We start from the raw sequence: 25,188 nt of genomic DNA, 5'->3' as shown, positions 1-25,188 counted from the left end.
ATTGGCCAATCACCACTGCAGATCTTGGGCCGTTACATTGAGACCAGGATGGGGTCAAAAAGGTGCTTTGATGCTGGGCTCACAAGGACTTTAGGTTGCACTGCATATCCTGCATGAATGATGCGTAAGAGGTAAATAAGGATCATTGTCAAATGTCCTGGGTTCCCTGAAGTGTAGGAAAAGCCTTGAACCTTACTGGCTCGTCTTGATTTGATGGCAACGTCTCTAGGACTGCAGAACGGGTATATGAAAATACATAACCTGCAAGTCCAAGGACACAATCCAGGCTCCCGGTGTAGAGCAGATAGGATCTGAGTCAATTTGGCCATTTTGAATATCCACTTCCTAAAGAAGTCATTCAGAGTTCGAAGGTCCAGGATAGGCCAGAGCCGCCTAATTTTTTCGGGGTGAGGAGTTATTGTGAATAGCAACCCTGCCTCTCTCGGAGTCCGGTATCCATTCAATGGCACCCTTCAAGATTAAAAGGTGTAACGTCTGCAGCAGGATGGACAGATGCTTCTCTGAAATTCATTCATTCTGGAGCGGGAGGGACTTAGAAGGGGAGAAAAAGAAAGGCAGTGCATAGCCCTTTTGGACATTTTGAAAGACCCATCTGTTGGACGTGGTAGATCACCAACCTGAGAAGAAATACTGAATCCTGCCTCACACTGGTTGGATGTGAGCCACTAAAGATAAACTAAAGCAGATTTTGTAATCTTGTAGCACATCAGTTGACCTCGTGCAGACATTGAATTAGGTACCGCCAAGGATCTTGGAACCAGTGTAGAAGTCTGTACTGGCATCAGAAGGGATACGATAACAAGCACTCTGGGGACAGACAGCATCGGGGAGGGCCTGCCAGCAACAGTCCAACTGGAGGCCCCTGGAGTTATACGGGCCCAAAGGTTTGCTAGAAGGAGCCAGAAATGCATTAAAGATTTGCAGAAGGCCTCCTTAAAGTTCTTGATTTTCTGGGGGCTCGATGGCGACCCGAGGAATTAAGGCAGCATTCGGACCATAACTGGTATCCCTGAATGGGTGTGACTATAATCTTAATGCCCATGAGGCTTTATAACCAGTGTGGTGTAATGGAGTGGAGTTCCACTTTGCTTGTTTTGTCCTTGTATTTCAATTTTGACTTACCCTAATATATAAAGCGGGAAGTGGACTGGTCACGGAAAAGGCATCATGACTGGGAACAGCCCCGGGACTTGGAGCAGGATTTCTCTGAAGACCACAACTTCGTCTTCTGGTAGGAAATGTAGAGCTTTGTCTCCCGGTCTCAAATCACCTATTAGGGGATTCAGGTTTATTGGTCATACAAATTGAGCACCAAAGGCACATGTTGTGCAGGTTCGTGAGCGATATCTGCATCCTACAGTCTTGATACAGCTTGAATCTTGTCACCTTAGGTGGGAACATCGATCCCTAACACATTGTGTGAAGCTCTGGAATAGTTAGAAACATAAAAACTTGGGAGCCAATCTCCGGATCCATGCAGAAGGCACACAAAGAAAATGAATCAACGTTAGCATACAGGAGTGGCAAGACTGCTCCGTCACCTCCAGAGTGGTATGGAGTCAACATGGAACCGACTATATCACCTAACGGAGCACCGGAGCATTGCTGACAAATTACCCTGATCCAGTCTGGTGCTTGGAACATATTAAAAGCTGAGAAATCTGCAATTAGAAATGGCCAACATGACTGTTTTACAGAGGTTAAGTTTTAAGATACTTCCGCAGCTTTCACTGGTCTACGTCCTGAAGCCATTGGCAGAGGTCCATGTGTTCAGGCCCAAAGGATTTTTTTGCAGGTTTAAGATGATTTGGATGTCATAAGTGTAGCTATTACAAGTAAGCCTTATAGAACTGACTGACTGAAGCAGTGGTGACAGATGTACATTAAACCTAAGAGGAACTATCACTGAGACATGAAGGGCACCTGTCTGGATGGTGATTAATAATGTTCAGCATAATGGAGGATGCAGGACAAATTGGGCTCTTTCTGAGAGTGAGGACTTTATTCAAATAAGGACAGTAGATTTCTGTGTCGATCAGTCTATGAAGTAGATTTTTGTGGTTAATGGGTTAGAAGGATGTTGAGAGGTCAAGTAGGTGGAGAGTAGCCGATCTATTAGAATCAGCGATGTGCTTGAGGACGTTGCCGTGACCAATAAATGGAGATTCATTTACTCTTTCAGGTCAGAAACCTGTTTGTCGTCTGGCAGGATACTGTTTCTTACAAGGAAGTGAAATTTACAACAATGTCTCAACCGGATAAAGCATCTATCTATGAAAAAAAGTGTTTTTTTCGGTAAGCTTACCCAGAAGTGTACCTATGGAGATAGGTCTGCAGTTCCTTGTGTCGACTGATGAAGTCCTAGCTTCTTTTACATAAAATGTTTTAGGTCACTTAAGACCTTGCCCTATTAATGGTAGGAATTCATTACCTCTACTGGGTATGGCAGCAGAGGATAGCAGGAAAATATACTTGAATATATTTGGGCACGAGTCTGCTTTTCAGCCGGAGATGCTGACATCTTTAAATAGCTCAATGGTATTTTTAGTGGACAGCAACTTGAAGGAGCACAGATATGGTTTTGTAGTGGTGGGAACAGGATTTAGCATGACTGGCAAGGAGAGGTAGAAACTGATTACTTTCAAGAAAAACTGCAATTCACTTATAATACATGTGATTCTATAATCCCTGTATAAATGTCATACTCTAACTTTTTTATGATCGGTGACTTTTGACACACCCAGTTGCAAATTATAAAGAAAAGATGTCAGAGCTGGACTGTTGTAAGTTAGTACAGGCGAGTTCTCACAAAGCCTGCTGCCAGAGCTAGCAGCAGAGCATAATTGAAGCAGCTCTTTAAAGAAACAAAAACGGAACGTTCCTTTTCTTTCTTCTGCTATATTTTTTCTAGTTTACATTGATAAGCAGAGAGATCATGTTTATTATTTGCACTCCTAAGATAGTTAGAGAAAAGTTAGAAACGTTGTGTGTTTCTAACCATTTCGAGTGACTGCAGCATTTATTGATTTTTATTTTAACTGACTTGTATTGAACGGTTTCTAATAATGTTTGCAAAAAATATCTAACATGTTTTGGATGTGTCAATTTTGAACTAGAGGTTTTATTTGTATTTTTCATGTTTGCAAATATGCTCGCTCTTTCATATGAATGAGTTATGCACCAAGGTTTTAAGTGGTTTGTGGGAAAGGTGATGGGGAGATTATGTATTATATGGCATTAAGTACCCACTGGAATACATGATGAGGATATTGCAAGTCACCTCGGAGTTCCGTACCCTCATAAAGGAACGAGGCCTTTGGACCCATTCCTCTATATGGTTATGGAACTCCTCTGTGCTTTCAATGGACTTATAATGTAACACAGGCAGTACTTTATACCATATATTATTTTTTGCAGAGTTCCTGAAAGAGATTTGTGATAGTTGAGGTGAGTCTGGGTTATGAAAGTCAGTAATATTTAGGTAAACCCATGAACAATTCACTGCTCCACCTCAAATACAAAATATACCTGCAATACCTATAAACTGTAGACCGGTCACCCTTTGAGAAATATAGTAACAAAGAAATATATTGGATTGTGCCTCAGTATTTACATGAGCTGTAGTGTTTTTTATGTGGAATTAAAAGGCCGCTCCTAAGAACCTCTCTGTAAGAGCTAGGGAAATGTTTTAAAATTGAAGGTTGCATGCTGGATATTTACACCCATATGAAAGCATCCTACGTATTTCTATTGTCCCCACCCTTTTCCCCTTTGTCATACTGTTTCATTCTTTACAGATTTCAGATAATGTGTTTACCTCTTCAATTTGGTAAGTATACTGTAAATTCTACCCAATCCCTTGTGGGCGAAATTTGATTACAATTTACTGTCCTGACACATATATTTTTACATTTTCTAAACACAAACTACCAGGATTGCCAATAATCAGTTTCCACAGGAACAAATGGTGTTTTGTTGCTAAACCTCTAACTTGTTAGAGCTCTCGGTAGTTTTGAAAAGTTGTGAGTTGAGCGTGCTATCAATAGTCAGAGCTCAACATCACTCTGCACTGTCTATTCCTGGTGGTGCTGCCTCAATAGATTTTTTTAAGTAGGATGTCTCATTCAGCACCAGGCTTACCAAGTGGTCTCTGCAGAAGTAGGTCTACGGTTGTCACTAAATCAATTGGATCATGTATTTATTTTTTTCCAGTGCAGGATCTTCAGAATGGCTTGTCAGTGCTCAAAATAATGCATATCGGGATTACTAACTAATCTCTCATTGCCCGAACAGAAGGAATAATGTTGCCTTAAACTGGTGTTGTTCCGTGCAAGTACTTAAAAAGTACAGTGCAATAACTCAATCACTTTAGTTTAGAAAAGTGAAAATCACCAGATGAGACTAAAGGCCACCACATGCATCAAACATAGGAATTGCGATTCCTAAATTGCGATTTGTAAGAAATCGAAATTTAAGAACAGCAATTCCTCATGCATGTAGGAATCGCAAAAACATTCCTATTTCTCGCAAATAAGAAATGGCTTCCCATTCATTCCGATGAGCCTAGAGGCCCATAAGAATCAATGGAAATTGCATGCACAATTTGCGAGTACCAAATAGATACTCGCAAATTGCGGATGCAATTTTCAAGGGTGCCAAAAGGACACCCAGATCCACCCCTGAAAGTGCAATTAAAAAACAGGTTGTGTGCAACATAGAAATTTGCGAACATTTTGAAAAATGCACAAAAATGCATTGAAAAATGCACAAAAATGCATTTTTCAAAGTTTTCGCAAATTTGCGTTTGTTAAAAGCGAAATTATGATATTTTTTTTTGCATTGCATTTAGGGAATCGCAATTTGCGATTCCCTAAATGCAATCACAATTTAAGTAATCGCGAATCTGCCCCTTTGCGACTGCTAAAACACAATGATGCATGTGCCCCTAAATCCCAGTCAAGAGGTCAATTATCTAAAGCTGTTGAACTCCTGGCACCTCGATTTCAGCAATACAAAGTAGTCACATCAGACAATAAAGATCTTATTGGAGCAGGTACTAATAATCCCGGGCAATAGGTATCTACGAGCTGCATTGATTAGCACCTTAGGAGCGCCGTAAATAAACCTCCCCAGTGCTGCGCTGTCCATTATCCAGTGCTGAACTGGACGTCCAGCGGTCGCACGCAGCACTGGGGAGGTAGTGCCCGTGACGACCGTTGGCCGACGGCAGCACTTAAGGAGTTAACGAGTAATTTGACTAAAATGTGCTGAAGCACTCATCAAATGTTTAATTCTTGACCTTTCCATCATTATGTTTTTTAAATTAAGTAAATGCTTCATGCAACTCAGCAAAATGTTTCTACTTATACAAAGAAAAATTGAAATGCTTGTTAAGAATTTATCATTTACTAAAATGATGAAGAATAACCAGCTACACATAGAATGCAGTACTTGCACTGAATTTGACCTATTTTTAACATTTTTTTATTTCCAAAGGATAACATCGAGTAAATAGGTTTATTTTGTTACTGTAGATGTCTCTATTTCTAAATGACCATTGTTAGCTAACATACATTTTATTTAAGTAGACGTTCAGAGATGTAGTTCTATTTGTGGGAAAGAATGTTTAGAATGAAAAAGCCTAATGTGTAGTTTAGAGTAAAATAACAAATGTGAACACTTGGACATTACTGCTTGTGAATCAATTGTGTTTGTGTGAGAAGATGAAGAGAGAACCTGTTCCCAGGAGGAGCCCTAAAAGATGACTGAACGTGAGGAGTAGAAGATGCAACACTAATTGCAAAATTTTTTGACTTTTGATTAATTTTAAAAGCTTTATTTTATTATTTAATAATCATAAAAGTACAAGGTACAAGGCAAAAACACCAATCTTAGAATAAATACATGATTAACAAAAACAAATAAAAGATATCTAAAAAGCTAAAAACTCTAAAACAGGAAACATCTAAACCACCCAGTTCAAGCAATTCATATCAACAGTTTCCATCTTGATTAAGTACACTATTTATAAACTCAAATCTGCATTCAGATATAGAGCACTTGTCAAGAAGGACCCTACACCAGTTATAACGGCAGGTTCGGCAAGCATCTGCAAAGAGTGAAGGGCTGGTCTAAACTGGTATAAGCCGCTGGATCTTAAAATAGATAAAAATATCGGCGCCTGGGGAAATCATACGCCTTACTAAATAAGATTAGATGTTCGAAGGGCTTTGGCAACCTACCATTACTAGGGCAGATCAGTATTGTTTTGGGATCATATTGTCTAGATGGGAAAAGCAATCTGTGCCGAATTACACCCAGTTGAAACATAGGGCCGGATGTAGGTCGGTCGGTAACGGCCGAAAATCGGTATTTTCGGCCGTTACCGACCGGTATTTACAAAATGGTATGTAGGGCCACATATTTTACAGATTCGGTAAATTTACAGATAGGTAAATTTACCGAATCTGTAAAATACCGAATCGGTATTTTTACCTATTCGTTAATTTCGATATGTAGGTGGGACTCTTCAGAGTCCCACAACCCTTACCGAATCTGTATTTTACCATCAAATATATTTGATGGTAAAATACCGATTCCGGTGTGCATGCACATGTGTGCATGCACACCTGTGCCATATGACAGGCAGACCTGCCCTTAGGGCAGGTATGCCTGCCACATGGCACCCGAATCTTTTTTGGGGGTGCTAGAGGGTGTTAAAGTGACACCCCCTGCACCCTTGTCAAAATCTGTATTTACCGATTCGGTAAATACCGACCGGTAATGCCCCATTCATTCCTATGGGCTTCAAAGCCCATAAGAATGAATGGGGCATTACCGGTCGGTATTTACCGAATCGGTAAATACAGATATTTACCGATTCGGTAAAAGGAACATCTGGATGTTCCTACATATCCACCCCTTAGATTTACCGATTTTTAATTACCGAATCGGTAAAATTCGGTAATTAAAAATCGGTAAATCTATTTTACCTACATCGGGGCTTTAGAGAGCAAAGATCTCACCCAGGGGTTTCTGACAACTGGGAGATGAGGCTCTAGACCATCAGTAGTTTGGATAATCATACATGCTCTTGAAATTGGCTTGTCCAGGGTAAGAGTCTCCCTCTCCTCGTAAAATTCTGCGAAACCCAACAATACAGAAAGCTTTTAAACATAAGCTAGCCAAGGGCTGTTTATAATAGTACCTGTTCCTAGAGTAGGTTAACGCCTAAAGCCGTATGCCATTCTCCTGCCATTCATCCTCGCCACGCCCTATTGCCCTCGTTTCGTTTTGCCACTGATTGCAGTTGCATTTGTGAACTTCTCTTTATGTGAAGTTTTGCTATGATCGATTATTGACTTTTCGATATTTGAGCTTTATGCTTGATCACACTCTCCTTCAAATTTCAAATCTGTATGGGTTTCTACTGACACCTTTGGCGCCATTCTCATAATAGGGATTTCTTCCTTTGTAGAACATGCTTTTTGTTATATTTAAATTGATCAGCTTCTTTTATCAATTCCTTACAAGACTGATTATTTTGCAACTAATATGAATAAAACTTATTCTCAACAGAGATGATCTCCTAAACTTTGAAAAAGAAAAAATCTTTACAACTTTAAATAACGCATTATCGACTAAACTAGATCATAAATTGTGATTACTATTTATGTGATGATTTGCTTCTGATCTTCTCAAATAGAGTGGCGAAGGTCCGTTGATCTATTGGGATGCAGCACAGGAGGGATTGAGCATGTGTGAGATAATAAACCGAATTGTATTTAAACTGATGCCCACTCCAGCAGGCCCCTGTCCCACGATTACCTCGGGGACTGCAAGCCAGGTTAAGAACATGGCAAAGCACTTGACTTATCCTGCTCGATCTTTAATTCTGCAGTGGCCTCAGCAGACATTATGTGGGAGGGTGGAAGAAGAGAGGTGCTACTAATCGCAGAAGGGGGTTGTATGTGATTTAATAGAAAAACAATATCATGTAATACCATTCCTGAGAAACCATTTCACCTAAACTGTTTAATGGAAAGGTGCAGGATGAATGGCATTTACAATTTCATAGAAACCAGTTCATGGACTGTTTATTCGAATTTGCATGCTTATTTGTTATGGTATAAATGCAATGGTTGCAGGTCTTCCTTTAAGTAACATTTTTGTCAGAGTTATTTATTTCACTGCTTTAATTCAGAGGATATTACTTCAGATACATTTATTGTACATTGTCAAACAATTATTTTGGATGTTTTTAGTTCACTGACCCCCTCACCACCCTAAACACCATCTATTCGTGACCCACTAACAACCCTTAGACACCTTCCATCCGAGCCCCCTAAAAACGTCTCACTATGCTTAAACTCCAGCCATTCCTGACCCCTAAACTCCACCCATGCCTGAACCCTAAAAGCACTTTCTACCCCTAAACTCCACCCATCCCAGAACCCAAAAGGCCCTCACCACACCTAAATTACACCTATGTCTGACCAATAAAACCATTCATCACCCCTAAATTCCACCCATTCCTGAACCCTAAAAACGCTTTAACACCCCTAGCAACCATCACTAAAACCTTACAAACCTTCTCCAGTCCTAACCTCTGCCCATGCATGAACCTCAAAACCCCTGAACACCCCTACATTCATCCCTGAACCCTAAAACGAACTCACCGCACCTAAAGTTAGTTCATCCTAAAATCCTAAAAAACCCTCCCACCACTACACCAGGCCCATACCAGAGCCCTAAAAACTCTCACCACCCTAAAATCCACCCACCACTGACTCTTAAAAAGACCTCACTGCCCTTAAACTCCACAAGTTTAATGGTATTTGGGTTTTTAATTAAAATGATGTTTCCCTTAGAATAGCTTCCTTTTTAATTTTTGATTTAGTTGTATTTTCTTAACACTAGATTTCTATGATTTGATACCACAGTTTTCGTTTTTCCATTGGTTCCCATACATTGTAGAAAGAGGCCCAGGGAAACTGACTTGCTGTAGTTCTCTGAAAACAGAGGGACTTTTTTCCACATCCTGTCAACATTACTAACTTTCGTAAATCTCTAGAAACGTATCTGTTCTCCACCTCTAAATATCGTATGCTTCTTCCTTAGGTAGACCTAAGCAAAAGTACACCCTGCTCCTGCATGACCATGCAGTCAATCAATTTGCTTATTCAATCATCCTCTGGCTTCATCAGAAGGGCCATGCCGCTTGAACAGTATTACAGTTGGAGCACGTTACACCACTTGAGAAATTAACCTGTTTCCTTTGTTACCAAGCTGCAATTTGTCTACCTCAGGTGAGGATCTTACTGAACAAGACTAGGCCTTTTGGTAGACAAGAAAGCATTAGTAACCTGGTGACAGCATGAGACAATGATTGCAAACTGATTGAGTATGAGGATCTAGGTAATATTAGAAAGGGATATTTCTGTCATAGAGACAATAGAATAGCGTTATATTTCAAAGAGACAATATCATTTGAAATATATTGATTGGATACCAATGTTAGCATCATTGTCTCAAGCTCAAACATTCTCTGCTAAGTTGGATTCTTAACGTTTCACACGCCTTCAATAATGAAAAAATTAATTTCTGCTCTAGCTGCTCAGATTTTTATTTCCTAAGAAATTCTGCTTTGTTTTATGCATGGAAACTCTCTATGCTGCTCTCAATAAACAACAATCATTGAGTTGGAATAACCAAATGTGCATACAGACCTTTCAGAAATTTACACATCACCAGGGTTATTGTGACCATTTACCCCCAGGAATCTCTACAGTGTCTTGGAAATCTTTGATCTTGTAAACTGGTGTGTTTTTTTCATCTTACCTTTGATCTGTATGTTTTGACCATCTTTAGCCTTCGAAGAAGCTCTTCTTTCTCTTGAACCTTCTTCATGAGTTTTCTCTTCTCCTCTAAGAGATCTCGGAGCTTAACATCCGTCCCCAAGGAAATAGTATGTGGAGAATTCAACGGAGTTCGGATTGTGGGCCTAAGAGAAGGCTGGTCTTGTTGAGTTGGAGGGTCGTCAGATTTTTCAGCAATGCTTTCTTGAAGAGATGTAGGGCACTTATTTACCAAAAACACATCCTCAGGAGCTGTAGTGTCAGTTTCTTCACAGTCCACTTTTAGACGCTTTGCCACATTAGTAAATGAACTAAACGAGCGTCGTGTTTTCTTCAGCCGTTCTCTTAAAGCTGCACTCATAGGCTAAGGAAAACAAAAGTTAATGGAATCCCTCAGCAAAACTCAGAAGGTCTTTATATACTTGGTGTGCATCTTTACTGAGAAGTAGGTTCAGGGTTAGAAAGCGAGAGGGAAATCATTGGACTTTATTATTTCTTTTCTGCAATGAGAACTTCTCGGTGTGTGAGTGCTTGAAAGGAAGAGTGAACAGATAGATGGCTACATAAATAGAAAGAATGACTGTTGGGAATTTGAGGACAGTGATAATCTACAATTTGAGATAGCTTTGAACCTAGTACAGAACGTACTATTCCTTGAGATAGGGTGAAAAGTTTTACTGTTTAATTCTAATTACCATCAAAGCAAAGTCTTATAGTCCCAAGCAAGATTAAACAGGACTTTGGTATGTTTACACAGGTTTGGTCTAAGGTCACAAAACGAATATTGCCTTCAGAGGATTCTCTATTGTGACTTCCCAAAGACTCGCACAGACCCCTCCCTCATCCTTGAAGGAAGGTGTTAAGCCACCCACCCCCTCTGCGTGACTCTTCATTGAGACCAATCAGTAAGCACATACCCTACGACCATACTCACAGGGCAAAGGTGGGAGACAGGGAGAATCAACCCACTTTCAGTGAACACTGTAATGAGAAAACCCAGAACAAAAAGACAACAGGCAGATTTCCTTAAAGCAAAGCAACATCAACAAGTTACATGACTAAAGAACACTGTGTGAAAATAGTCTTACATAAGTAGTCCCAAAGTTACATTCGAATTTCCTTCCATTATCCCTGGGACAGTCCTGATGAGAAAGATAAAGATTCTGCACAACAATCATGCTTTTCCAACTTCAGGTAAATGAAAATTTACCAAATGTCTGGTTAAAACTGATGAAAGTTAAAACCCACTCTTGCAGCTTACAAACTCTAATAAGCTGTCACACAGGAGCTTTACAGACCACCTTTCCCCACTGTTCAGATTCCTTTCCAATTTACGACCCAAGAATTTATTTAAGAACTTAAGATTTTTTTTAAATTGGGAAACTCCATTTTTTCAACATGTTTTTAAGCTCTTTTACTCAGGTCACTCCTAGGCTTCAGGATTATGGGGGGAGATGGTGCAGTCTGACGACTGCGACTGACGTTTTGGGCGCTTTTTGGGCTATTTCACAGCCCATATATAACAAGACATTTTTGGTGACCAGCCACCATTTTGTCAGTAGGTAACACGGGTGCTAGTATGGTCAGGGAGTGCTTTGTGCTTTTGGTCACTTACATGTGTAGAGAGCGATGGTCTGCACTGGATATGCAGCAGGTCTCGTGGTGTCTGTGTGTAAAGGAAAGGTTTTCTTCTTGCCCGATGGGAAGACGTTTGACGGTGTGATGGCACGAGGCTGCCATCCGTTGCGCCATGAGTCAGAGGGGGTCGGGGCAGCAGTACTGGCGTATTCTCTGCAGCATCACACCCCCTCCACGAGGCACATTATGGGGAGCAAAAGGGGCATCTCGAGATGGAAGAAAGAGGCCACTAAACTGTTTAATGTGGGTGGGACGTGAACTTTTGACACCAGCTGCTTCACGCCGCAGACAGGGAATGAGATGCCAGGAAGTTCCGCGGGTGGAGACAGCAGCGGCGGGACCCGGAATGCTTGGCGGCCCCAGCGAGGGTGCAGAAAGGTATGCCGCAGGTTTTTGGGAGGTGGGGGAAACGGGGGTGCCAATGCCATGTGAGAGGAATTGGATCAGAACGAGGCAACAAGGGGCCCCCCAGGGGGCCTAGGCTCTGCCATTGTGGCAGCTCTACTGAGTTGAGTGAAGGCGAAGAGATATGTGGTGAGGAAGATTCAGAGGAAGAGCTGGTGGTGTGGGGTGGGGGAGAGGCTAGTCCACGGAGCAGGGAGGGACGGGCGAGCAGCATTGTGGGGGCATAGGTTTCTGGGTGGGGGTCTCAGTGGCGCAGTTCGAGAAGCACACCAGTTGGCTGGTTGCCCAGGCTTCCAGGGCTGTAGGGACCAGCACACCAGGCCTTTGTTTGTCTTTTTTGGCAGGTGAAGCCAGGCTTCAGGAAGGCTGACTTGGGAGAGCACAGTTTGGCTTCAGTGAACCGAGGAGAAATTAAGGCAGCTAGGGCTCAGTGCAGCCAGCCGGATGGCGTAGTTGGACTGCACGAACACTGACCCAAGAAGGTCCAGGGTGGCCTTGTCAGAGCAACATTCAAGAGGGCTTAGAGCAACACCTAGCGAGGAGCAACAGGGGACGTGGCATCATGCATAGACAGAATAGTTGAGAGGGCATGGTAGGGCCACTAGAACTTCAAGACGCAACAAGCATATGTAAGGCATGACATGCAACGACATTGGTAAGCAGTATGTGAGGAACAATGTGTTGGGGGTATGGAAGACACAATGCTGGATTACGATGAGTGGAGTCTGAAGGAGGGTGACTTGGTGAATGATGACGCGCAGACTGAGGATAATTGGTGATGGCAACATGGGGCGGCTCAGGAAGGGGGGAGGAGCTAATTCACATGTGCTAAGTATATTACAGGAGTCAGGTGCCGGTCAACAAAGTTACAGAGGACCCCTGGTGCAGAAAAAAGTGGACACCTGGCGAGGCGGCAGGCTCCAGAGCGGGCACTGACCTTAATGCCAGGTAAGAAATTGGCGGACGGGATGAATTTTCATGAGCAGTACCTCTGCCCCGGTAGGTGGCGTCGATCAGCTTCACATGGTGTCGTGGCGCCAGAAGAGATGTGCACGGTGTCTATTTGGTGCCACCCCAGCACACTGGCGTCCGTTACCTTTCAAGACCTTCCACGAAGAACTCTGACCACTGATGTGGAAATCTAGGGCCCTGAAAGGGAAAAAGCCTGTCCCTAGACATCCGTTCGCAGAGCAGGCAGGTTGGGTGGGTCGGTAAGAAATCTGCAGCCAGATAAGAGTCTCTACTAGATAAGCAGTTACCGAAGATAAGTAAATTGTCCATCTGATAGAGACTTCTAGCCGCATATTCTTTACCTTAGAATAGATATCCAAGTAATACCTCCATGGAGGTGAGTCTGCGAAAAAAATCTCATAGCAAAAAAAGGCCTGCAGGACCGAACGGGTGATGGACCCAACTGTCCAGGTAGTAGAGTTTTTTGGACGTGTGCAGGGAAGCCCACGTTGCTGCCAGATAACTGTCCTGGACCGGTACTCCAGCTAATTCAGTGGTCGCATCCTTGGCTCTGGTGGAAGGATCACACAAACACTCAGGGGGTTGCTTTTTAGCCATTGCATAGCATATTTTAATGCAGAGCACAATCCATCAGGAGACGGTCTGTGTCTGCACAGCCTTTCCCTTCTTTGTTCCGATATACCCAACAAAGAGTTGGTCGTCCAGCGGAACTCTTTTGTGCGCTCAATGTAGAACAACAACATTCTTTTTGGTTCCAGTCGGTGAAGTTACTCCTTTTCCTTAGAGGGATGTGGTTGAGTTTAAAAAGTAGACGGACTGGCCTACATGAAAGGGAGTGACGACTTTTGGCAGAAAAGAAGCTCTAGTGCATAGAACCAGCTGGTCTTGGTAGATGTTCGAGTATGGAGGCTTGGATGCCAAAGTCTGAAGCTCACTGACCCTCCGGGCAGATGTTATTGCTACCAAGAAGCCCGTTTTGATGGTAAGGAGCCTGAGAGAACAGTTGTGCAAGGGTTCAAAGAGAGCGCATATCAGAAATGTCAGGACGAGATAAAGGTCTTACTGAGGCATTATAAAGGGAGAAGGAGGAAACATATGTTGTAAACCTTTAAAGAACCTATGTGCAATAGTGGATTTGAAGAGGGGTGGCTGGTCATGTCCAGAGATGTGGGGCCTCTTGAGAAAGGGTCCACTACATCCCCTGCCCTTTTAGTCGCAGTACTACATGGTGGTGGTGTTGTATGTGAACACCTGCACTAGCCTCTACTTCATTGAGGTCAGAAAGGCTTTTAATGCCAGTTGGAGCGCCTGGAGCTCCAGAAGGTTGTTGTGGAGTCCGGATTCTGCCTGAGACTACAGGCCTCTAATATCTACCTCTCCCAGATGGCCGCCTAATCCCAGGAATGAGGCATCTGTTACTACTGTCAGATCTGGTTGGAGGAGAGATGGGTCTGTCACTGACCCAATCGCAGTTTGTTAACCACTAATGCAGATCTTTAGCAGTTCCCTCCGATATCTGGGCCATCTCAGAGAGATTTCTCTGATGCTGTGCCTACTGTTTAGGATAGGACAAAGGCCTCCATCCTACTTGGGCAACAAAAAGTAGCAGGAATAGCAACCATGACCGACTTCTGGCATTGGCACCCCTCTACGGCTCCCTTGGCCAAGAGAGCTGACACTTCCTGGAGGAGCAAAGAAAGATGGTCCTCTGTCAGCCTGTCGCAAGCAGGTGGCGTGGGAGGAGGGACAGTCTTGAAGGGGAGGGAATAGCCACTCCAAACAATCTGCAGAACCCACATGATGACTTTAAGTGCGGAAAGGATCTCAGACTCCTCAACTGCTCCAGGGACCTTCCTCTCAACTGGGATCTGGATCGTCGCTGCATCGAGCTTGAGGGATCACTCCCTTAAGGCCTTTGAGCTCATGGTGCAGACATCAGAGCAGGCCTTTGGATCGTGTACACACCTGAGGTACCGGAGGCATACAAGATGTGGGTTTGTCACCGACATCGAGCAGTGACAGACGCCGCAGGGCTTGAAGCCAGTCTGTCAAGAGGACGGACATCCTTGGCACATCAGGAGAAAAACCTCAAAAAGACTCAAACAAAAAGTAAAAAAAGAATAGTCAAAAATTGACTAAGGGGTATGTGACAGGTGGAAGCAGGACAAACCCTTGTATCGTGATACACCCCATGGACATATGAACAATACCCTCTCCCCTTTTTCTATTCAGCAACCGGAGAACTGGAGACTGACAGATTCAGACATTGCCTTACCCGAACTGGAAAGTAAAGAGGAACACTGCTTCTTTAACTGGGCTGAGCTAGAGCAGAGACACGCCCCCAGTTGTGACGTGAGCGATGGAGTAAGTACCGGAAACAACACCATACCGGTGTGTTCATCACCCGGAGGAAGTGAAGGAGTGAGGAGAGGTGAGGGAAGAAGCGAAGTCAAGAGCGGAGACGGAGGAATAGAGGACAGTGAGGAAACGGAGACGAGCGGAGAAGACCTGAGAGCAGAGGCGATTCGTCAACCAGAGAAGCCAGGAGGCCAACGACAAGGCGCAGAGCCTAGCCACGCTTCACGGGAAGCGTGGCTCTCCCAGGTACGTTCCCGTATCGTAGGCTGGGCGGGTAAATAGGGTTTTAAACCACCCTGAACCATCACTCGACCGTCCCCTACACTCCCCTGTCCTTCACACCACCGGCACTAAGTATAGCACTTCCCTTGAGCTAAAAACTTTGTGCACGCGTGTGAAGCCTCACTCCCTTTCCCGAAGCTCTGTACATAAGAGCGCACCCGACTGACGCAAGTCTACCTTTTCTTTTCTTTTCTTTTTTATTGACTGTGGCGGCAACGAAGGCCGATCCGGGGACTACATCACCCAGAAGCGCCCGGGAGAGGAGAAGAACCGGACTGGAGCACTGGAAAGAGCGTCTCTCTTCGACTGAGATAGACTCTGAGCCACCTCTCCCCTATTATCGCAGTGTGATTCGCCGCCGACGCTTGTTTAAACCAATAAAGCCGGCATTACCTTCACCTCGTGTGTCCGTGAGTCAATACGTCCCGCAACAGGGTAGCTCTTCTCCAGATCTGCGCTGACTGGCACGGAAAGAAAAGAAATGATGTCAGCATGCTGGGGTGGTGCCTATACAGGCTGTCACTTCCGGCGTGGACGATGCCACATGGAGCCGATCAATGTCACCTATCAGCATGCGGGGGTAGTGCTCACAAACATTTTCCGTATCCAGTCTGGCGCCTGTGGATAATTCTACGGTAAGGAATATGTGGTTAGAAGTCTATCAGATACATTATGCAAACAGCTTTGTTTGCCATCCCCTTCAATCGCTTTATTTTTTCTTACATTTTGGTATGCAGTTCACAAAGAGACAGTAATTCTTGAAGAGACCAGAGCTACCACTTATAGGCATTACATGCTACTCATTAGATAATCAGAAAGAGGAATTTGTGACACAGGTTTTCAGTCATATGTAGGGCCAGGAATTCAAAATGAGTGCAGCAAATGTCTCCTATTTTTTTTAGAGAACACTAATATTTGCAATTGCAAATGTGACACGCTTTACTTTTCTACACTACCAAGGCAGACCTCACATAATGATGGGTTTACTTTAATATAATTCGTTCAATAAACAGATTCCCACACTGAATAAATAATTCCTTTTGGATCCCATAGTGGTTTCTTAATAGCCCACACGAAAAGTTACACTTGTCGATTTGATCCCCTTGATAAAGTCACTCGCTATCCATTGAAGGGCTTCACAATCAATTGGTTGACTGTAGCTGCACTGTTATTGGATAATTTTACCTCATGGGAGATTTTTGCCTTTCGTTTAAGTTTTCATTGTAAGCATTTTTGTGTGCCACTTCCTCTTAAACAAAATCACGAACTAGATAAGAAGATACTTATTTTGAGGCACCTCACAAAACCATGAATGATTCCCATTTGTAGTGTTGCTTATTACAACCCACAGCAGAAGATATGCCAAATAGGAGTTTGTTTTAATGGTAATTTACATTTTTAAATCAGAAATCACATGGAGAAGAAAGAACAAACACAAACAATTACAAAAGGACACTTGAATAGGCACTACCATAGTTTGACTTGCGTTACTCATACCTGTTTAGCAGAGAGATTACTCTGCAAAGGAGCTGGAGACACAAGCACAGGGGGAGTGCTGCAAACCGATGGAGATCCTGCCGATGGGCTTTCCATTGTGAAGCCAGATGGTCCTTCACTCTAGAGGCAAACACAAAACAACAAGCTGCAATGTGTTTTTGAGCTTTTTTGAAGATAGTTCATTTTTATAGTGGGTAATTGAGTTCTCTTATGTACCAACCTTTAAAAAGCAAGAGCCTTTTCTCACCGACTTCCACAAATTTGAATTTTGCACGTAATCAAGGGTGACAATAAGTCAAACAAGAAAATGGGCGTCCTATTGTGATATCAGGATCACTGTAAAAGTATGGTGTCTTGATGGACCCTACCCTGCATCTAACCGCAAAGTCTCCATGCAATATTGATGAGTCCGGGCACGGGTAAGGTTCTAAGTATGTGACGTTTTCATCTAAATAGTATCCAATTGTGACTTTAAACCTTTTGTGGTATCTATGGTGTGGATGTGGGGCAGAACAAGGCATAGGAGAGTGAATGTGTGATGCTTGCATAGAATGAAAGGTTATTTCAACCAGCTATTTAAGCAATATTTACTTATTGTTTATTAAAATCAATGTTTCAGTAGGAGTTCTGTGGCTCTTTCATGTTAATGTGGGTTTCTAAAAATACTGGTAACGCAAGGTGGTTTACCCTAAAAAAGATATGAATTTATAACACTGATATGTTGTAGTCAATTAATGCAAGGGCTCACCATGCGTTCATATGGCCACATCACTCACTCACCCGGCACATCTCTCACCCCGCACTGACACATACACACAGCTCACCCTGAACTCACACAGACATACAGTTCATCTTACACTCTCACATGGGCACACCACTCACCCTTCACTATCCCAAAGCTACCCATTCTTTGACCTGGCCATCCCTGTATCTCCCTTTCATTGTCCACGATCTATTTGCCTCACTCTCACCCGCCCCATCTGGCCCTCATGTCTGTACCTGGGAGCGGAAAAGCACGTCCATCTCACCTAAAAGTCACACTCTAAGCTAAACCTGACCATAAATGAGCACACCTTCTGACACCAGGAGACAGCCATTAGAAGGGTGGACAACTTTCCATTATCCCTTTGCCAGTGTGAAGAGACATCATAGGCAGAGACACCAGAAGACGCCTGCACATTTTTAGGATTTCATTCTAAATCCCCCACTTTTATATCAGGTTATTTTAAAATATTAGCTCGTCTGAAGATTGTGCTTCAGCGTGATTACTATTCATTCTGTATTTTAGTTCTAATCCCTCCACTACCTACTGGAGCAAGCCTCGACTGCTGGCTCTTGAGACCTTTGAGAGGCAGGTTTAGAACATAAACAACTCTGGTATCCAAATGGAATGAAACAGTCTTAAGCTCTGAAACACTACTCGTAATATCAGTATCTACCAAGAATACTGCCCAGTAACCATCTACTGCCACAGGACCTGGTCCATAGCTGAACATGCATTGTAGAGGTCGATTCATGTGCTGAAGCTCCTCTGTTCAAGCCACCAATAGATACTTCTTTTCCAGCTCACAAGGGCTGAAAGAGTGAATCAGGAATGGCAGGAACCAAAATATGGGACAATGGCCATCCTCCACAACCGTTTTGTAAACGCCAGGACAGGAACCACAACTGCACGACAAACCTGCAAAATGTGGGATGTAAGTCACCCTAGACCGATTATTAATGGGAGTAGAAAGAGGGAGAATAAAGGCATAGAGGGGGATAGGCAGGCATGAACATTGGAGGAAACAAATGCACCAATGGGGTCAGAGCAGAGAGAAAAGGGAGAGACCTAAGGGAGATGCATAAAAAAACGGACTGACAGTATGATTGTCAGGTGCACGAGTTAGGCCCGGTAGGAATTAGTTTTATTCTTGCATGTATGCAATCCTCTTTCCTGAACTTGCCTTCTATGTGCCACATTAAGGTTTGACACACATTTTGCATTCGTGACACTTGGACTGGTTTCGCAGAAACATCGACCTTGCCGACACGGAACACTTCATGAGAATACTATCACACTACCTCTGCATTTGTGCAAGGCCTCTCACATATGAAATGTGTTTTATTATTACATCCATATGGTGACACAGCTATCTATAGAACACAAACAATGTGTGCCCGATCACAATCTCGGCCTGAGGCAAGAATGCCAGTTTCTAACATAACAAGAGGAGATACTTCTGTTGACTTCGAGAGGTCCCTGCATGCTAAAGCTTTCACCTAGCAGCTGACTGACATCTCCGTGAAGGGTGTCCAGTTCGTGATCAAGACTGGGTCATATACTCTTACCCACCAGATAAAGGGGTTAGATCATCCAGACGGCGGTTTTCTTGGCAGATCGTACATTCACACCCTAGACAAGAAGGTAAGGGTAGCATCGTACAGTACGCTAGATTGTTATAATCTTTTATATGTATGCATATATAACCTGTCTCAACAAAATGGTGGAACTCTGTTTTATTCACTACGTTGACACATATCTTTATCTCCTTCTGTCTATTAATCATCGCAGCCCATATTTTCTATACAAGAAATACTATGGTTCAATACATATTTAAAATGCTCCTTTGTGCATTCTTTGTATATTTTTTCTGAGCACAAGAAAGCACTAGTGACTGAGTGAAAAGTTTGAAGTCTGTCACCACGGTTCATGAGGGAACACAGTTGTCATGTTCAGTGGTTGCCAGAACTGTTCGCTTTCTGTTCAGGTTTAGGGGGCTAACAGTGGCACTGCAAGCTAGCTGGTCCAAGGGACAACATATCCTGCAGAGGTGCATGGAATCAGTCTGGCATCATCTTAAGTTTATGTTGTCCACAAACGCACAGTTCCTACTGTTAGTGGAAACTACACGACATGGCACTGCCAACGTTGGTTGGTTTCTTATTTTGTATGGAACAACTGAGTAGTTCAATTGTGCTTCCTCAGGGATCCCTATAAACCTTTTTAAAACTGGAGACATCAGTTGGTAGGGAACATCCTTGTCAGCTGAGTAGGTATATCCTATGCAGCGGCCATTGGTAAATTCAAGCTTGAAAATAAATTGTTCCCGCTGTGTTATCCGAACTCTACAATACATTTCTTACAGACCTGCATTCACTCAAACATTATTTCAACATCGCCTCACAGTAGACGGTGCAGATACCTTTGTGATAGAGGCACACAAAGCTTTTAGAACAGAGGTATTTTACTTATGTGTTAAATTCCCTGATGTAGATGAGGATACACCCCTATTTCACAAATACAAAGTTGGTGAAACAACAGACAAATATACTCCTTACGAGGGGGTAGAAATTCCTCTAAACTTACCAATAACATCAAAATTGGTTACAGCGGCCTTCCCTAAAATATACAAATTGTGACACTGGGCCCGTTCAGCAATGAGGGGGCACAGCCTGATACACACCATATTCCAATGTTGATGGTCTAACGGCAGGCCAGATAGGGGGATTATATAATAATCTAGTAACAATATACAGAAGTCTTACACAATTTATGATGTGAAAATTAACACTTGCTTCTGTGCATACAGTTCAAGCAATCGCACCACAATTAACTACACCAGGCATCAGCCCTCAAACATTAAATGCAGTGATGAGATAAATTCTCACCAAAAGGGAAGAAATTCCATTTTGGATCGCAAAAAAAACAAACCAGCTTGAAGCAGAATTTCCCCATATGGACCTGCAGTAAAAATACTGGATATTGACAAATGGCTTGCCAATGGGGATGGCTCCCTTGATAGAAGATCGCGCCACTTGGGTTACAGTCTTAACTGCAGTATATACCAGAACACATGGTACCCCTTCTTTGGCATTTCTACATGAGGTATTAAAACAGGTACAGAATGAGCACGGGGAAGCACCTGCCCTGAACTTAAGAGATGAAACTGATGGGCAATTTTGCCACACTATCTGCCATAATGTTAAGTAACATTAAAGGGAAAGCAGCTGTGTTCGCTATATGCCAACGCCTGAGGAATTTGCTTCCTGCACAATCGGAGCGCAAATTGCCTAAAATGATTGAGGAAACCCATGTTAAGCTGGGTAGAGATAATTTGGAAGCTAGACCAGGAAAACCACAGGTAAAGAGTAATTCTGAAAAGAATAACACTAAATAAGCACCTGCCTCTTCCACAAAGATGAAGTGAAACAACAAGAAAAATAAAGAAAAAAAAATCATGGGGCCGGTCTCCTACACAGGAATCTACTGATAGATGTTACAACTTACACAGCTGTGATAATGTTAAACCACCGGATAGTTATCAGGATACTGATACATGTGCGTCTCAATCCTTTCAGGATACATCTGACAGACGCTCGGAGAGAGGAGGACTGTCAGAGCTGAGATCGGAAGAGCACGTGAACCAAAGAAAGGATCCACATCGCTCATATGAAAACATAATTAAATAGGCAGATAAACCTAAAATATAAACTCAATTTAACCCCTTCAGCGCTAATGACAAGGGTAACTCGTCATGGACTTTCCATTGATTTCAATGGAAAGTCAATGGAGCTCAACCAACACCCTTAGCAGCCAAGTGGTTAAAAAGAAAAAGGTAGGTCCTGCCCCAGAATTTGAGACTCTGCTTCTGAACAGGGAGTAGGCTTGGCAATGCTGGAAAGCACGGCAGAAGTCACAATAGAACCTGACTAATTGTCTGTTGGGAGTAGCGCTGAGTGAGTATATCACAGTGGAAACACCTGATACCAGTGTAAGTGTCCCGTATCGGTTATACGAAGTACAGCTACGGATGGAAAAGGATGTTCCCAGGTTTATTTATGTCCTCTTTGGGGAGGAACTGACTCAGAGTTCTGATATTTTGCTGGCCGAGAAAGACTGGCCACCTGAATACGTAATGGATTGCACAAAAGGAGAAACGAGAATTTTACCGGCTTTCTTCGACCGCGTTCCAGAATAAATTAAACATTCATGCGCCAAGGAGTGGGATTTAGCGCTAGCTCCTCTGGGGTGGAATGACGGCTCACCTTATCATGACAAACAATTAAAGATAACCCCACAACCTCAAAGACAATACCCTATAAAACTGCAGTAAAACAACAAGTTAGGGAAAACCTAAGACAACTTGAATATCAAGGTGTGATTGAAAGTTGCACCTCTTCAATGAAGAATCCTTCATTTCCAGCAATGATACCAGATCAGATCAGATCAGATCTCGTATTAGATTACAGACATTTGACGACAGCTACTCGCATATTTGCAATACAAAATGTACACAGTGCCACACTAATGAATAACATTGTGCAGAAAAAAATACAAAACAACACTTGAGATAGCGGATTGATTCTTCTGCCAAAATTTAACGTCTGGAAGCAGATATTTGACCTTCTTCACAATGCTAGGCTGACAGACAATTCTGTAGTTTACCCAGAGGGTATAAGGAAAGCCCTGGGCTGTTTTAAGCCAGAGTTACAGAATTACTTGAGAATTTTGATGAGCAGGCATTGTCAAATGTTGATGACATACTTAACGAACAATGACCTGATGGAGCACTTGACAAGAGCGGACAACATAATTTTGGGGTTTGCTCACATGGGCTATAGGTTCAATGTAAAAAATAAAGAAATTGCCCATCTCAGTGCCTTACTTTTGGAATACGAGCTATCAAGTGAAGGCAAGAGCCTGGTGACTCATTTTTTAGAAAAATGTGCATTGCTGCAACCCCCAACACTGAAAATATTACAGTAAATATTTGGATTTCTAAATTTTGGTAGAATAAGCATTCCTGATTATGTAGAACTGGTAAAATCATTCTACTCAGTTATTCGTCCAGATTTTTCAGGTACACATTGGGCCCGAGAACACATGGAAATTTTATGTTCCGTACGGGCTGACACACACATGTAAACACTACAAACCTGGTGATCCATGTCACGGGTACACACGTCAAATTCAATGAAGGTGACACGGTACCAAATGCATATAAATGACATCTCTATACAAATGCTGAAATGTGGTTTGCACCAACAGGAAAAAATCTGACAGCAGTTCAGACTAAAGTAGTGTGAGAGCGTGCCCTGGTTCAAGGGAAACAAATTATTGTTGTGACCCCCAGTACCAACCCTACAGGCGGTTACCAGAGCTAGTGTTTCAAATGCAAAAGCTCTACATCCAAGATGGATACAATAGACAAACTCACTCCCTGCAGCAGATGTAGATTACAGATTTGACACTACATTACAAACACAAGCATTTCTCCAGTACAAGCAAGAATATCCTCTACCTAATGAGATACTTCCTCTATACCGCTATGACTACATCATTTACACTGATGGTTCATCGCAAATTCCTGTAGAGACAATATCATATTATTCTACCTAGCCCTAATGAATATCTTCATTATTGGAGCAAAAATGGATTCAGGAATTCGAAAGATGCACAGTGAAGCACAATATGATTTGGGAACAGGTGGCAAAGTTGCTGAAAGAATGCTTGCCAGGGGCTCATATTTTTTACTTACTTACTTACTTACACACACACACACTTACACACTTACACACTTACACACACACACACACACACACACACACTTACACACACACACACACACACACACTTACACACACACACACACACACACACACACACACACACACACACACACACACACACACACACACACACACACACACACACACACACACACACACACACACACACACACACACACACACACACACACACACACACACACACACACACACACACACACACACACACACACACACACACACACACACGCACACACTTTGCAGGGAATTCATTGGCTGATGAAGGCGCAAAAGCGATGGTTCACACAGCCCTGATTGCTGCAATAACTCATTCAATTACAAGATTAGACAGCGACATCATGGTGGCCATCAGTGCTGAGCGCAATGACACACATTCACGAAAAGGTACCTCTACAAGCTAGATGCACAAAATATACTGTATGCTCGGATTCCAAGAGTGCGGGATAGAGTAATACCAAATAGTGATTGCAGACTAGGACCAATATTGGCTGCACATGAGGGTCTGGTTTTGGCACATGCAGTTGTGAATGCTAAAATTTCTCAATTGCAGTAATGCTATTGCTTGCTGGGTCTTGAGATGTGACAGATAAAGGATTCTACCGTGGTGCGTCCACCCCAGACAGCTCTTTTCATTTCAAACAAGCTTCTGGCTTGTGTGTATGTGGACCATCTGACAGGGCTTACAAGCACATCTTGGTGGCAGTGGATTCCTCCTCTCGATTCCTGTGGGTATGGCCACAGCAATCGGCTAACGCCCAAACTCTTATAAAGGATCTGAAAGTCTTTATTGGGACATATGCAGTTTGCACATTATATTCCGACCAGCATCTGGCATTTAGCTCTCGGGCTTACAAAAGGGCCATGGAAAGTTAGGGTGCGACCCTGCGTTTCTTATCTCCATACCATCCTGAGGGAAACACAGTAGTAGAGAGAACAAAAATGGACTTAAAGTAGTCCTTAACAGCAAGGGTATTAGGCTCTGGTCGCAGCTGGGTTCAACACCTATACAGGGATGTTGTCCACTGAGAGGCCAGGGCACATCAGGACCTTCGCTTTCAGAATATGCGGATTATGGTTTTACCGGACTATATCCGAGCGGTCCAGCAGCACCAACGCTCCTTCGAGGAGGACAAGCAGATACTCTGCACCCTCAACTTGCAGTATATGGCATGGTTGAAAGTGATCTTCTCTGAATCTTACTTCCTTGATACCCTAGAGCAGGCTTGGTAGTGGCCGTGGCAAGGAGGGAGCTTCGGCAATCTGATGGGCTTGGGGGTGCCAGGAGGAAATAAGCTGAGTCCCGGGGGACTCGCTCATGCCCCCGCAGGCGTCGGGGTTCCTCTGACTCAGCCAGGGGATGCGGAGGCTGAGGGAGCTGTTCAGGACAACATGTTGACAAAAATGCCAAATCTTCTCTGGACTCTGGGCCACAAACTCAGTGTACCCCTCCCCCCACTGGACCTCCCAACCCCTCATGAAGCCACTCTGAGGGCAGTGGAGCTCAGCCAGGGCTCTTGTGATTGGAAGGGGGCATGTGCATTTCTGGATTATGTTTACTTGGTTCCTGGTTGTACTTATGTCTGTC

General features: G+C 43.2%; 1 protein-coding gene across 8 annotated transcripts in view; it reads right to left on the bottom strand.

Moving 5' to 3' along the window:
- The window catches only part of SFR1 (SWI5 dependent homologous recombination repair protein 1), a 240,458-nt gene that overhangs the window by 5,265 nt on the left and 210,005 nt on the right, over nt 1–25,188 (bottom strand). For all 8 annotated transcript variants that reach the window (XM_078643725.1, XM_078643731.1, XM_078643732.1 and 5 more), the window contains 2 exons: nt 17,031–17,150; nt 9,862–10,242 (listed from right to left, as the gene is read on the bottom strand). In XM_078643725.1, the coding sequence (XP_078499851.1) occupies nt 9,862–10,242; nt 17,031–17,150 (501 nt within the window). The remainder of the gene's footprint in view (nt 1–9,861; nt 10,243–17,030; nt 17,151–25,188) is intronic.

The sequence above is a fragment of the Lissotriton helveticus genome, chromosome 5_1, assembly GCF_964261635.1.
Source record: "Lissotriton helveticus chromosome 5_1, aLisHel1.1, whole genome shotgun sequence".
Lineage (NCBI taxonomy): Eukaryota > Metazoa > Chordata > Amphibia > Caudata > Salamandridae > Lissotriton > Lissotriton helveticus.
This window is presented reverse-complemented; position numbering and strand designations above follow the sequence as displayed.